Source organism: Pseudonaja textilis, chromosome 3 (genome assembly GCF_049901715.1).
Source record: "Pseudonaja textilis isolate UNSWEBS1 chromosome 3, rPseTex1.2, whole genome shotgun sequence".
Lineage (NCBI taxonomy): Eukaryota > Metazoa > Chordata > Lepidosauria > Squamata > Elapidae > Pseudonaja > Pseudonaja textilis.
This window is the reverse complement of record NC_141992.1, coordinates 1,660,984-1,673,903: the sequence shown is the minus strand read 5'-3', so window position 1 is coordinate 1,673,903 and position 12,920 is coordinate 1,660,984. Positions and strand designations below refer to the sequence as shown.

Sequence of the window (12,920 nt, the reverse complement as noted above, 5' to 3'; positions counted from 1 at the left end):
TCACTCAAGTGACCTTGAGTGGCAAATTTGGTTTCAATGGAGGCCATAAGTCAAGGACAACTCATGCCAATCTTCTTCCTTAACTTGCCCACCAACAATCACTATCCCATCGTCCAGTGGGCAGAAGATGGGTAGGAATGGCATTAGCAACCTTCCTCTCAGCCTGATTTTTCTGATGCTTCAAGAACTCGTAGTGGACAAATCCTTAAGCAAAGCGGTGGAGAAAATGAGGGGGAAAAAAACTTGAGATATTGCTAACCCACCTTTAAAAGCAAAAAATGTCCACGAGGCCAAAAGTGATCCAGAAAGGCTCCCTGGTTGCGTAATGATATGATACAGGTGAACAGAGTTGGAAGGGACCTTGGAGGTCATCTAGTCCAACCTCCGATCCAAGCAGGAGACCCTACACCGTTTCTGAAAGTCTCAAAGGATGAAGCTCCCACAACCTCTGAAGGCAACTTCTGTTCCATGGATTGATGGTTCTCCCTGTCAGAAAGTTTCTCCTTATTTCCAGGTTGAATCTCTCCTTGGTCAGTTTCCATCCATTATTCCTTGTCTGGCCTTCAAAGATGCTTTGGAGAATAGCTTGACCTCCTTCCTCCTCCTCTCTGGGGCAGCCCCTCAAATATTGGAAGGCCGCTACCATGTCTCCCCTGGTCCTTCTCTTCACCAGACTAGCCAGGCCCAGTTCCCGCAACCGTCCGTCGTATGTTTTAGCCTCCAGTCCCCTCATCCTCCTGGTTGCTCTTCTCTGCACTTGTGTGTGTTTGTTAGGCGCAGTTTTGAGAGCACCTTGGCAGTCTACAACCTGGTGGAGGAAGAAGTTCACACACTGGTGACCAAATCCAACGGTTGCTTGGAGCACTTGGAGTTCCTCAAGAAGATCCGGGGACTCGAGGAAGAATTTCACCAGGTAAGTGAAGGCTGCAACTAAACTGCGTCCAACGCTCGTTGCATCCCATTGTGCTCATCCGTTCAGCCTTTGCATCCTTTCCTTGTTCAGGTGGCGTCACTCAAAAAGGCCAACGCAATCCTAAGTTGTATTAACAGAGGGATACAATCGAGATCAAGGGAGGTACTAATACCACTCTATGAAGCCTTAGTAAGGCCACACCTGGAGTACTGCATCCAGTTTTGGTCACCACACTATAAAAAATATGTTGACCTGTAGGAAAAGTACAGAGAAGAGCAACCAGGATGATTAGGAGACTGGAGAATAAAACATACGACGAACAGTTGCAGGAACTGGGCCTGGCTAGTCTAGGGAAGAGAAGGACCAGGGGAGACAGGAGAGCATCTTCCAGTATTTGAAGTCCACCACAAAGAAGAGGGAGTCAAGCTAGTCTCCAAAGAAGGCAGGACAAGAAACAATGGATGGAAGTTAACCAAGGAGAGAAGCTAGAGTCCTGCATCCAGTTTGGTCACCACACTATAAAAAAGAGATTTGAGACTCTAGAAAGATTGCAAAGAAGAGCAACCAGTATGATGAGGGAACTGGAGGCTCAAACATACGACCGACGGTTGCGGGAACTGGGCCTGGCTAGTCTAGGGAAGAGAAGGACCAGGGGAGACAGGAGAGCATCTTCCAATATTTGAGGGGCTGCTAGAGAGAGGAGGAGGAAGGGGGTCAAGCTATTTTCCAAGGGAGCTGAAGGCCAGACAAGGAATAATGGATGGAAACTGAACAAGGAGAGATTCAACCTGGAAATAAGGAGAAACTTTCTGACCGGGAGAATAATCAGTGGAACGGCTTGCTTCAAGAAGTTCTGGGTGTTCCCATCACTGTGAACGAATGAATGATCTGAAAGGGACCCTGGAGGTCTTCTAGTCCAGCCCCCTGCTCAAGCAGGAGAATCTATACTATTTCCGACAAGTGACTGTCCAATTTCTTCTTAAAAACCTCCAGTGATTGAGAGCCTGCAACTTCTGGTGGCAAGCTGTCCCACTGGTCAATTGTCCTTCCTGTTAGGAAATTCCTCCTTAATTCCAGGTTGCTTCTCTCCTGGATGAGTTTCCATCCATCGTTTCTTGTCCTGCCTTCTGGTGCTTTGGAGAATAGTTTGATCCCCTCTTCTTCTTCTTTGGGGCAGCCCCTCAAATACTAGAATTCAGCTGTCATGTCACCCTCTCGTTCTTCTTTTCTTGAGACGGGACAAACCCGACTCCTGCAGCTGTTCTTTGTTTGTTTGCGTCTCCAGGCCTCTTGGTAGGACAAACAAAGCCCCCAGTGACAAGAAGAAATTTAAGACTGGCCCAACTGGGCTTCGCGTTCTCTAGAAACGGAGCATCAGGTGGAGTGACCTGGCTAAAACCGTTGTGTGCTTGGCTCAATTTCAAAGCAAGTCCTTGTCCAGAGAAAGAGGTTGTTTCTCTCTCTCTCTCTCTCTCTCTCTCTCTCTCTCTCTCTCTCTCTCTCTCTCTCTCTCTCTTTCTTCTGTTGCTTCTTCCTTCAGGTCACTTTGTGGATTGATGAGGAAGGAGAACCAGAGCTGAGCACGATGGGATTGGCGGAAGGCAGCCTGGAGAAAACGGAAGAGTCCTACAGGCGGTTTAAGGACTTTTTCAAAGAAGCCACGGTAAGCTAGGATGGAATCCAACGTGCATATTCTAACGTTTCCGTTGGTGGGACTGCAACCCTCCATAGGTGAGTTGTCAGGATTCCGGCAGTGACCCCCATTTAATTCACGAGTCTCGAGCCAAACTTCCAAAACTTCGAAAGGATTTATTGGGAGTTAACATATCCGGCACTGCCTGGGCGTTGCCGACTCTGAGGCACATCATTCACTGTCACCCTCGACCCTGGTTTTCCCTCCACCCCCTGGGTGTATCCTAATTCATATTCTCCAATGGGACACCTCCATAGCCCAGAGTCATCGATCGTGCTCTCCGGTTAGAATTTTGCACAGCCAAAACTTCAGTCACCTAGAAACTATCTTTGAAAACATTTATGGAATGCACTTTCGGTTTGCAAGCTGCCGTGTTGCCCCCCCCCACCCCCTTTCTGTTGGCCACTCTAAAAAGACCAGAGAAATTGTTGGGTATATGGATACTCCAACTGGTTTGGGTGAATAAATATATGAACCTAGGATTAAGTGCTATGTAGCTTTAAGCACAAGAAACTGCAATGTCATTGTGGGTGCGGTTGCAGGCAGCCATATAGGTAGGAGGGGAAATGTAATAGCCCCGCTTATGGATGCAACTGTCTGAGTCCGGCTTCTACATGCACCTGGTTACTGTTCCTAGTCTGCTGCCTACTGTGTGCTGGAAAGTCTATCTGCTTACCTTTGGAGGCTACTGTGCCTGATACCATTTCACCTGAACACAAGGACTGTTTGTATTGGTGAGCTGAGGATTCAGCATTGTACTTGAGAGAAAGGTATCATAACAAGAAGATTACAAGCAGATAAAGACATTGTATTTACTGTTTAAAGGATTTGATAACTGGATAGATAAACTGGATACAGACATATGGACTGAATGACTATTCTTAATCTCTGTATGAATTAAATACCTATTTAAAACCACAAACAGTGTATTTGTCTCAAGTGTGTGTATACTCATGGGCCCAGCCTCTCTCTCATTTGGCTGCCTGGCAGACTGCTGCTGCACACTCTGCTAGGGGGTTTATCCCCAAACACTAACATTGGTTATGGGCCCAGCAGTGTGCACAGTCTAGCTAACCAGGATATACCAGTGAGATTTTGGTCAAGAGTTACACATTGCTGCAAAGACAAACTGTTTGTTGAATAGTTATTTTTCTGCAGAGCAATGGCACAAATAGATTTGCCAAGTCTGTCCATGATAGCCAGACTAGATGGAACAAACTATGTTTCATGGTCAATGAAATGTAGTTTACTGCCACGAAGAGAAGGTTTGTGGGACATAATTACAAACCCACCAGATGTATCAAACTTAAATCCCAATGATGAAGAGGATTATAAACTGATACAGGACTATGAAAGAAAGAATGAGCAGGCTTTGTGCATCATAGGTCTCACCCTGTCTGACCAGCAACTCATTCATATCCGAGGGGTGGAAAATGCTGCAGACTGCTGGGATAATCTTAAAAGGATTTATGTTCGAGACAGTGTAGGAGCTCATATCAATCTTACACGGAAGCTGTTTAGAACACATCTTGAGATAAATGGAGACATGTTGACTCATTTAAACTGTATGAAAAGCATTTTTCAACAACTGCAAGAAAAAGAGCTTATATTTAATGAGTTGCAACAAGTATACATTATACTGTCTTCTTTGGATCCAACCTATGATGATTTTGTGACTGCATTGGAAGTATTGCCAAAAGACAGTTTATCAGTAACTGAGATAACTGGCCGGCTATTAGAGGAAGCCAGGAGAAGTAGTGACCGTGATCAGCTGAGGGAAGATAAGTCTAAGGAAGAGAAATTATCTTCAAAGCCTGAGAGAAACCAGCTGTGTAAAGCAAAGCACCCGGAAGAAGAGAAGTTATCTTCAACGGCATACACAATTAAAAAGTGTTTTAATTGTGGAGGCAGAGGACATTTGGCAAGATTCTGCAGAAAAGGAAAAAGCCAGAATGTAAAGAAGCCAAAGAAATCCTCTGAACTGGCCATGCTTAGCAATTGTGATATTAAAAATAATAAGTGCACACTGGAAAGGGATAACAAAAAGGTAACTGCAGCTTTAAATGGAGCATTGTATGTCTTACATGATAGTAAGAAAGGGAGGCACAAACTGTATTTAATAATATCAAGCCTCATGATAAATGTATCCATTTATTGCATAGGCGCTTTGGGGCATGTAAACTTTAAAATGCTAAAACGTACAGTTGAATTATCTGAAGGAATAAGGTTGAAACCCTGTGATAAGTATTTGCGTTGTAATGTCTGTTGTGAAGATAAGAGTAAAATAATGCCTGCAAATAGGCTAAATGGTTTCAAAACTAAAGAACCTTTAGAAGTAGTATTTGCAGACATTATAGGTCCAAAGAAACCCAGTATAGGGGGTGCTCTGATATATACTGAGCATTATGGACCATTACTCTAGATATGGGTTTTGCTACTTAATGAAAAGCAAAACTGAAACATATCAACATTTCTTCAACTGGTTAAAGTTTGCAGAAAGGAAAAGCAAACGGCAACTGATAACCTTGGTGACAGATAATGAGTGCGGAATTTGTTAACAGCAAATTCCAGAGTAGGTTAAAGGCAGCTGGAATAGCTCATAAGACACATCTGCACCATACAGACCACAACACAATGCATATGTTGAAAGGCGAGGTCAAACACTGCAGGCGATGACCCGTACTATGTTAACTGATTCTGGGTTACCTGATACTTTGTGGGGGAGGCAACAATGTGTGCTAATCATTTATTAAATAATGTGGTTAACTCAACCACTGGTGAAATACCATTCACCATGTGGCATGGCAGGAAGCCTGATTTGAGTTACCTGCACATTATTGGTGCACCAGCATGGGTGCATATCCCTACACAACTCAGGCGTAAAGGGCAACATAGAGCTAAACAATTTTTCTTCGTTGGTTACCAAGCTAACCATAGGGCATATAGTTTTGGGAGAAAGGCACATCTAGAGTGTTATGTAGTGCCAATGCCCAATTTCTAGAGCACGTAGGATGGGATAAGTTAGAGCAGGATAGCAATAACGAGGTGATTATTGAATCCTACAGAAATCCCATTAAGTATCCCTGTAACTTTAAGAAAAATGTAAAGAGAGAAGTACAGGAAGAGATAGTGCCCATAGAAGTAGAAAAGGAAGAAATAGCTCAGCAAGATGAGGAAAAGGACCAGGTAGTAACTCAAGAAAGTCCTCATACAAGCCCTGTAATTCCCAGAAGGACTACACGTATATCTAGACCGCCTGATAGATACCAGGCTAACACAGTGTGCCAGGAAAATAGAGTTCCATCTACTGTGGATGAGATAAAAAGATACAAGAAAGTCAGAGAAAGAAAAATGGTATGCAGCAATAAATAAAGAATTGAAGTATCTGAAGGATATGCAAGTATATGAAAATGTGAGATTACCTGTTGGTGTAAAACCCATTGGCTGCAAGTGGATTTTTAAAATAAAAACAGACAAGGATGGTAACACAATCCATAAGGCAAGATTGGTAGCCCAAGGCTTTAGACAAAGTGCAAAAGACTATGATGAAGTATTTGCACCTAGTCTTAAAGCAGCAACGTTAAGGGCAGCATTAGTGTGGGCAGCAAGCAAGAAGTATATAGTTAACCATTTAGATGTGGAAACTGCTTACTTGCATGCTCCACTAAGACATACTGTATATATGAAAAGGCCTAATGGATTTAAAGGAGACAATAATAATGATAATGATTGTTGGTTGTTAAAGAAGAGCCTTTATGGTCTTAAACAATCGGGCTATGAATGGAACCAGTATATTGTGAAGGAACTGACCAATATAGGATATAAAGCTGGTTTAGCTGACCCATGTCTATTTAAGAGAGAAAAGAATGGGAAAATATCATTATTATTGTTATTTACTGATGATATTGCTCTGATAACTAAGACTAATGATGAAGCAAATGAAATAATATCATCATTAGCCAAGAAAGTCAAAATCAAGCAATTAGGGGAGATAAAGAGATATCTAGGTTTGAATATATTGAGAACAAAGAAAGGGTTTAAGATATCTCAGGAAGATAAGATATCTAAATTGCTATTAGACTATAAAATGGAACTTTGTAAGCCTGCAAAGACTCCAATGAGTCAGGATATTTGCAAAATGGATACTCAAAGTCCCAAATGTGATAAGGAACTGTATCAATCTTTGATTGGTAGCTTATCATATATTAGCAATTGGTCAAGGCCAGATATTGCTTTTGGTATTAATCAGCTGGCACGACACAATAATGACCCACTTCAATGTCACTGGATAGCATTGAAAAGAATCCTAAGATATCTTAAAGGAACATTACACCATGCACTGTATTTAGAACCAGAAGGTGATCTCATATTGAGTGCTTATGCGGATGCTAGTTTTGCAGCAGAAAGAGATACTAGAAAGTCGACTTCAGGAACAGCCATAATGCTGGGTAAGACATTAATAGGCTGGAAGTCAATAAGGCAACAGCATATAAGTTTGTCTACTTTGGAGGCAGAATTCTCCTGTTTATCTTTATTGTGTACTGAGTTGATTATGTACAAACAAATGTTAAAGGATATGGGTATAACTGTAAATTACCCTATAGTAGTACATGAAGATAATCAGGCAGCAATTAAAATGGCCACTAATATTGCAGTTAAAACGAGAAGTAAACATACAGATTTGAGGTGTCTTAATGTAAGACAGTCTGTACAGAGTAAATTGATACAGCTGGAATACTGCATGTCGGAGGACAATGTAGCTGATCATTTTACTAAAGCCCAAAGTGCTATTAAGCATCTAGAAAGTTGTGAAAAATATGGGTTTAGAATGTAAAGGTTATATATTTATATCACCCAAAAGGGGAGAATGTTGGGTATATGGATACTCCAACTGGTTTGGGTGAATAAATATATGAACCTAGGATTAAGTGCTATGTAGCTTTAAGCACAAGAAACTGCAATGTCATTGTGGGTGCGGTTGCAGGCAGCCATATAGGTAGGAGGGGAAATGTAATAGCCCCGGCTTATGGATGCAACTGTCTGAGTCCGGCTTCTACATGCACCTGGTTACTGTTCCTAGTCTGCTGCCTACTGTGTGCTGGAAAGTCTATCTGCTTACCTTTGGAGGCTACTGTGCCTGATACCATTTCACCTGAACACAAGGACTGTTTGTATTGGTGAGCTGAGGATTCAGCATTGTACTTGAGAGAAAGGTATCATAACAAGAAGATTACAAGCAGATAAAGACATTGTATTTACTGTTTAAAGGATTTGATAACTGGATAGATAAACTGGATACAGACATATGGACTGAATGACTATTCTTAATCTCTGTATGAATTAAATACCTATTTAAAACCACAAACAGTGTATTTGTCTCAAGTGTGTGTATACTCATGGGCCCAGCCTCTCTCTCATTTGGCTGCCTGGCAGACTGCTGCTGCACACTCTGCTAGGGGGTTTATCCCCAAACACTAACAGAAATATTTTATGAGTTGATGCCCCTCTTGATTTACGAGGGAAATTCCAGTCCCCATTGTTGTTGTAAGTCAAGGACGACCTGGATCTAAGCTTCATTTTTTTTTAACCTGGACTTTCTCGTTTCCGTTTTTATTTCCGTAACGAGTTCTTCTTCCGAAGCATTTCGCCCAAGGCTTTTATTTCCCTCTTTTCTTTGGTTAACGTTGATAGTGTAATCTAAAAGAGTCACTTTTTAATTTGGGGAATATATATATATATTTTTTCCTCCCTGCTTTGAAGAAACGGCTTGTTCTACAAAGTCTCTCATCTCTTCCTCCAGGGCTTCAGTTCTCCTGCCCAGAATTAACCAGGCGCCGACTCTCTTCCTTCCCTGATCTAAATTCTGTCTGACAGGGAGATTCGTTCCAAGTCAAATCTGCCTAACGTGCCTGAAACTCTTTGATTTTTTCCAATTTTTCAGCCTCTGTATAGGTAGTCCTCGACTTATGATTGCAATGGAGCCCAGAATTTTTGTTGCTAAGTGAGACATTTGAGAAATAGATAGATGGATAGATGGATGGATGGATGGATGGATGGATAGATAGATAGATAGATAGATAGATAGATAGATAGATAGATAGATAGATAGATAATGGATGAATGGATGGATGATGGATGGATGGATAGATAGATAGATAGGCAGATAGATAGATAATGGATGAATGGATGGATGATGGATAGATGGATGGATGGATAGATAGATAGATAGATGATAGATAGATAGATAGATGATGGATGGATGATGGATGGATGGATAGATAGATAGATAGATAGATAGATAGATAGATAGATAGATGGATGAATGGATGGATAGATAGATAGATAGATAGATAGATAGATAGATAGATAGATAGATAGATAGATGGATAGATAGATAGATGGATGGATGATGGATGAATGGATAGATAGATAGATAGATAGATAGATAGATAGATAGATAGATAGATAGATAGATAGATAGATGATGGATGGATGATGGATAGATAGATAGATGATGGATGGATGGATGATGGATAGATAGATGGATAGATAGATACAGATAGATAAATAATGGATGGATGGATGATGGATAGATAGATGATGGATGGATGGATGATGGATAGATAGATAGATAGATAGATAGATAGATAGATAGATAGATAGATAGATAGATAGATAGTAGAGATAAATAGATTTTCTTAATTCTTCTTAATTCGGGAGAGTCTGGCTGAACATTCAACCAAAGGTCAATAGCTCAGCATTGTTTCTCCATGAGTTCTGGGAACATCTCTAGCATGGATCAATCCTCCCCCTGCCAGGATCTGCTGGAGTCCTCTGGATGTGGGCATTTCATTCGTGGATCACGGGTCTTTTCGGTCGCTGGGTATAATAAAACAGAATGGGAAGGGAGCTTGGGGGTCTTCGAGACCAACTAACAGCTCAACCAGGATACCTTTGTTTATGTAGATAAATTAACAAGAGTTGAAAGGGCCTTGTAGGTCATCTAGTCCAACCCTCTGCCTAAGCAGGAGACCCTGTACCATTTCTGACCGATGGCAGTCCAATCTCTTCTTGAAAGTCTCAAGCGATGGTGCTCCCACAACTTCTGAGGGCAACTTCTGTTCCATGGGTTGATTGTTCTCACTGTCAGAAAGTTTCTCCTTATTTCCAGGTTGAATCTCTCCTTGATCGGTTTCCATCCATTATTCCTTGTCTGGCCTTCAAAGGTGCTTTGGAGAATAGCTTGACCCCCTTCCTCCTCCTCCTCTCTGGGGCAGCCCCTCAAATACTGGAAGGCTGCTCTCCTGTCTCCCCTGGTCCTTCTCTTCACTAGACCAGCCATGCCCAGTTCCTACAACTGTTCTTCGTACATTTTAGCCTCCAGGTCACTAATCATCCTCATTGCTCTTCTCTGCAATCTTTCCAGAGTCTCAACCTCTTTTTTATAGTGCGGTGACCAAAACTGGATGCAGGACTCTAGCTTCTCTCCTTGATTAGTTTCCATCCATTGTTTCTTGTCCTGCCCTCTTTGGAGACTAGCTTGACTCCCTCTTCTCTGGGGCAGCCCCTCAAATATTGGAAGGCTGCTATCATGCCACCCCTGGTCCTTCTCTTCATTAAATTAGACATACCCAATTCCTGCCACCGTTCTTCATGTGTACATCTACTAAGCTTACAACATATTTTGTGGTCCTTTGTCAAGTGTAAGCAACCAGATCCACATATGAAATTAATTACTTTATTGCATTCTGACTCTAATACAGGAATTCCCAGAGTGCTTGCCTTCTCTTGGGAGGAAACAGATAAAGTTCTGTAGAATTTAGGAAGGGTCAGCCCTGGATCTCTTGGGACTGTGCAATGACTCAAAGCCTCCAGCCCCCTAATCACCTTTGTTGTGGATGGCTAACCACAAGTTGCCTTCTGTCTCCCACAGGTTCACTACAACCAGGGCCTCTCCTTATCCAAGGAAGCTGCCAAGATCCATGGGTTCAAGTTTCCTGAGATGGCCACTTTTGAGGCAGCCAAGGGAGCTTTCCAAGCTAAGCTGACCATGTTCTATATGGACATGGAGATGAAAGAGGCCGAGTTGGAGACTTTCCTGGACCTCTACAGATTCTGTGACCAGGTGAGATCAGAAAAATGCCTTCATAGAGTAGAAGAACAGTCAAGAATGGTGTCAGGGTTTTGGCCCTAATGAAATCATGAGCCTTATTAGGAGCAGCATGCTGGCATTAACCTAAATGAAGTCAACTCTGGCCTACTTAATTTACAGTCACCTGTCACCCTGTTTCCTCTCTCCCCCTTGGGTGTGTCATAAATCAGATTCTCCAATGAAGCACGTTCAGGGCTGGGTGTCATCAATAATATTCTCCAATGAAGGATTTTCTTTTCTTTTTTAAAAAAATTTATTTATTCAATGTTTCAAGAATTTCGAAAAGAGAAACAAGTTCTCACATTTTACAGCGGTATCATAGCAGTGTACATGTCCTTTAATAACAGTTGAGTGCATTTACCGTAGGTATACCTGTTGCTAATTTATTAGTTCCTTACTTATTATATTATTAAAGTACATTATTTATTTATCTACACCACTTTACATATATGGTATTCAGCTTTGTTCGAGTATTTTCCCACATCATTATTTATTTTTTTATACATTATTATACTTTACATGTATACATACATACACATAAGTCATATATCGTGTTCTTCTTTGCAGTTTCTTTAGTCATTTTCACAAAATATCTTTACTCCTTTTTTTTTAATCATTTATACCATATATTCCATGTCGTAAAATATTCTTCTTCTTCCCTGTTTTTTAATAACACGCTTCATCTAATCATTTCTTCCAATGAAGGATTTTCATGGGCAGAAGATCCGGTAGCCTAGCTACAACCTTTGTAAGATAAGCGTGGAATGTAATTCTGGTTTTAAACTGTCATAACTGCTCCTTCAGACCCCCCTCACATGATTTATGGCAACTCCAAAACTGGCCTAAGAATGTTTTACGAATTGACAAACGATTGTGTACAGCTAAAGGAACTAGATACGTCTAGCCTAACAACGAGAAGGCTCGGGGGAGCCATGATAGCTTCTTCTAGGGCTGCCACAGAGAAGAGAGGGATCAATCTATTTTCCAAATCACCTGAAGGCAGGAAAGAAACAATGGATGGAAACTGATCCAAGAGAAAAGCAACCTGAAATTAAAAAGGAATTTCATGATGGTGAGAACAACTAATCCGTGGAATGGCTTATCTTCAGGAGTTGTTCTGACCCAGCCCTGTTACCAGCAAGAAAATCTCAAACAAACGCAGAGACTCAAACCTTCACAGCTTTAATCTGCAAATAAACTTCCTTGCAGATAAAAGATGGCTTGCAGCCAATTAGTCCAACCAGAAAAGCCTTGACAGAATTCTTCAGATAATCCGGAGTCTCTACACACAATGCCGAGTCCTTAGAGCGTTTTTGCTTTCTGCAAAGGCAAAAACCTTTTGAAACCAGGCTTATATTCCCTGGAGGGAGGGGCCATTACGTTGCATCCTTACTCCCGAGTCGCCTGTGCTGCTCCAGCTGTTCTCTTCTACGAATCATCCTGTGCTCCTGCACACTTGGCACAGGCTCCTCGGGAACCTCCTCATTGCTGCTGCCAGCCCCACACCATCCCTGAAGGCAGCGATCCACTCCCGGATGGTGCCGGCCCCTCATCCGAGTCCTCGCTTTCCTCAGCCGTCTGCACCAGCTGCCGGCTAACCTCAACAGAAGTTGGTGGGGTGGGGAGGGGTCCCAAAGGTACATTTTTTAAAAAGGCAACTGGACTTTTTGGATTTTCTTTGAAGACATTTTGCTTCTCATCCAAGAAGTTTCTTCAGCTGCCTCTTTAAAAAGTCCAGCTGCCTCTTGAAAAAAAAAAAAAAACTTTTGGGACAAGCATGACCTGTATGACTAAAATATCTACGTCGACATCCAACGCGGGAGACTTTTAAGAAGAGATTGGGCAACCGTTTGCGTGAAACAGCATGGGGTCTCCTACTTGAGCAGGGGGTTGGACTAGAAGACCTCTGAGGTTCTTTCCAACCCTTTCCTCTCCTCCCCTCCCCTCCCCTCCCCTATTCATGGCAGGCTGGGTAATTCTGGGAGTTCCAGTCCCCCCCAAAAAAATCCTCAAAATTGGACACCCCTACCCAACAAATGGCTTCCCAATCTGTCCTTGAAAACCCTCCCCCACAAATTCTGAAGGCAACCCATTCCACGGATTAATTTTAACTGTCAATAAAAATACTCTTATTGTTGACGTAGTCCGGAGACCCAAAGGGA

At 42.1% G+C, this 12,920-nt stretch overlaps 1 protein-coding gene across 1 annotated transcript in view; it reads left to right on the top strand.

Annotated features, from left to right (window-relative positions):
• KIAA1755 (KIAA1755 ortholog) overlaps nucleotides 1-12,920 on the top strand; it is an 82,444-nt gene that overhangs the window by 68,260 nt on the left and 1,264 nt on the right. Inside the window, 3 exon segments of the mRNA XM_087928686.1 lie at nucleotides 775-913; nucleotides 2,454-2,576; nucleotides 10,540-10,731. Coding sequence (XP_087784812.1) covers nucleotides 775-913; nucleotides 2,454-2,576; nucleotides 10,540-10,731 — 454 coding nt within the window.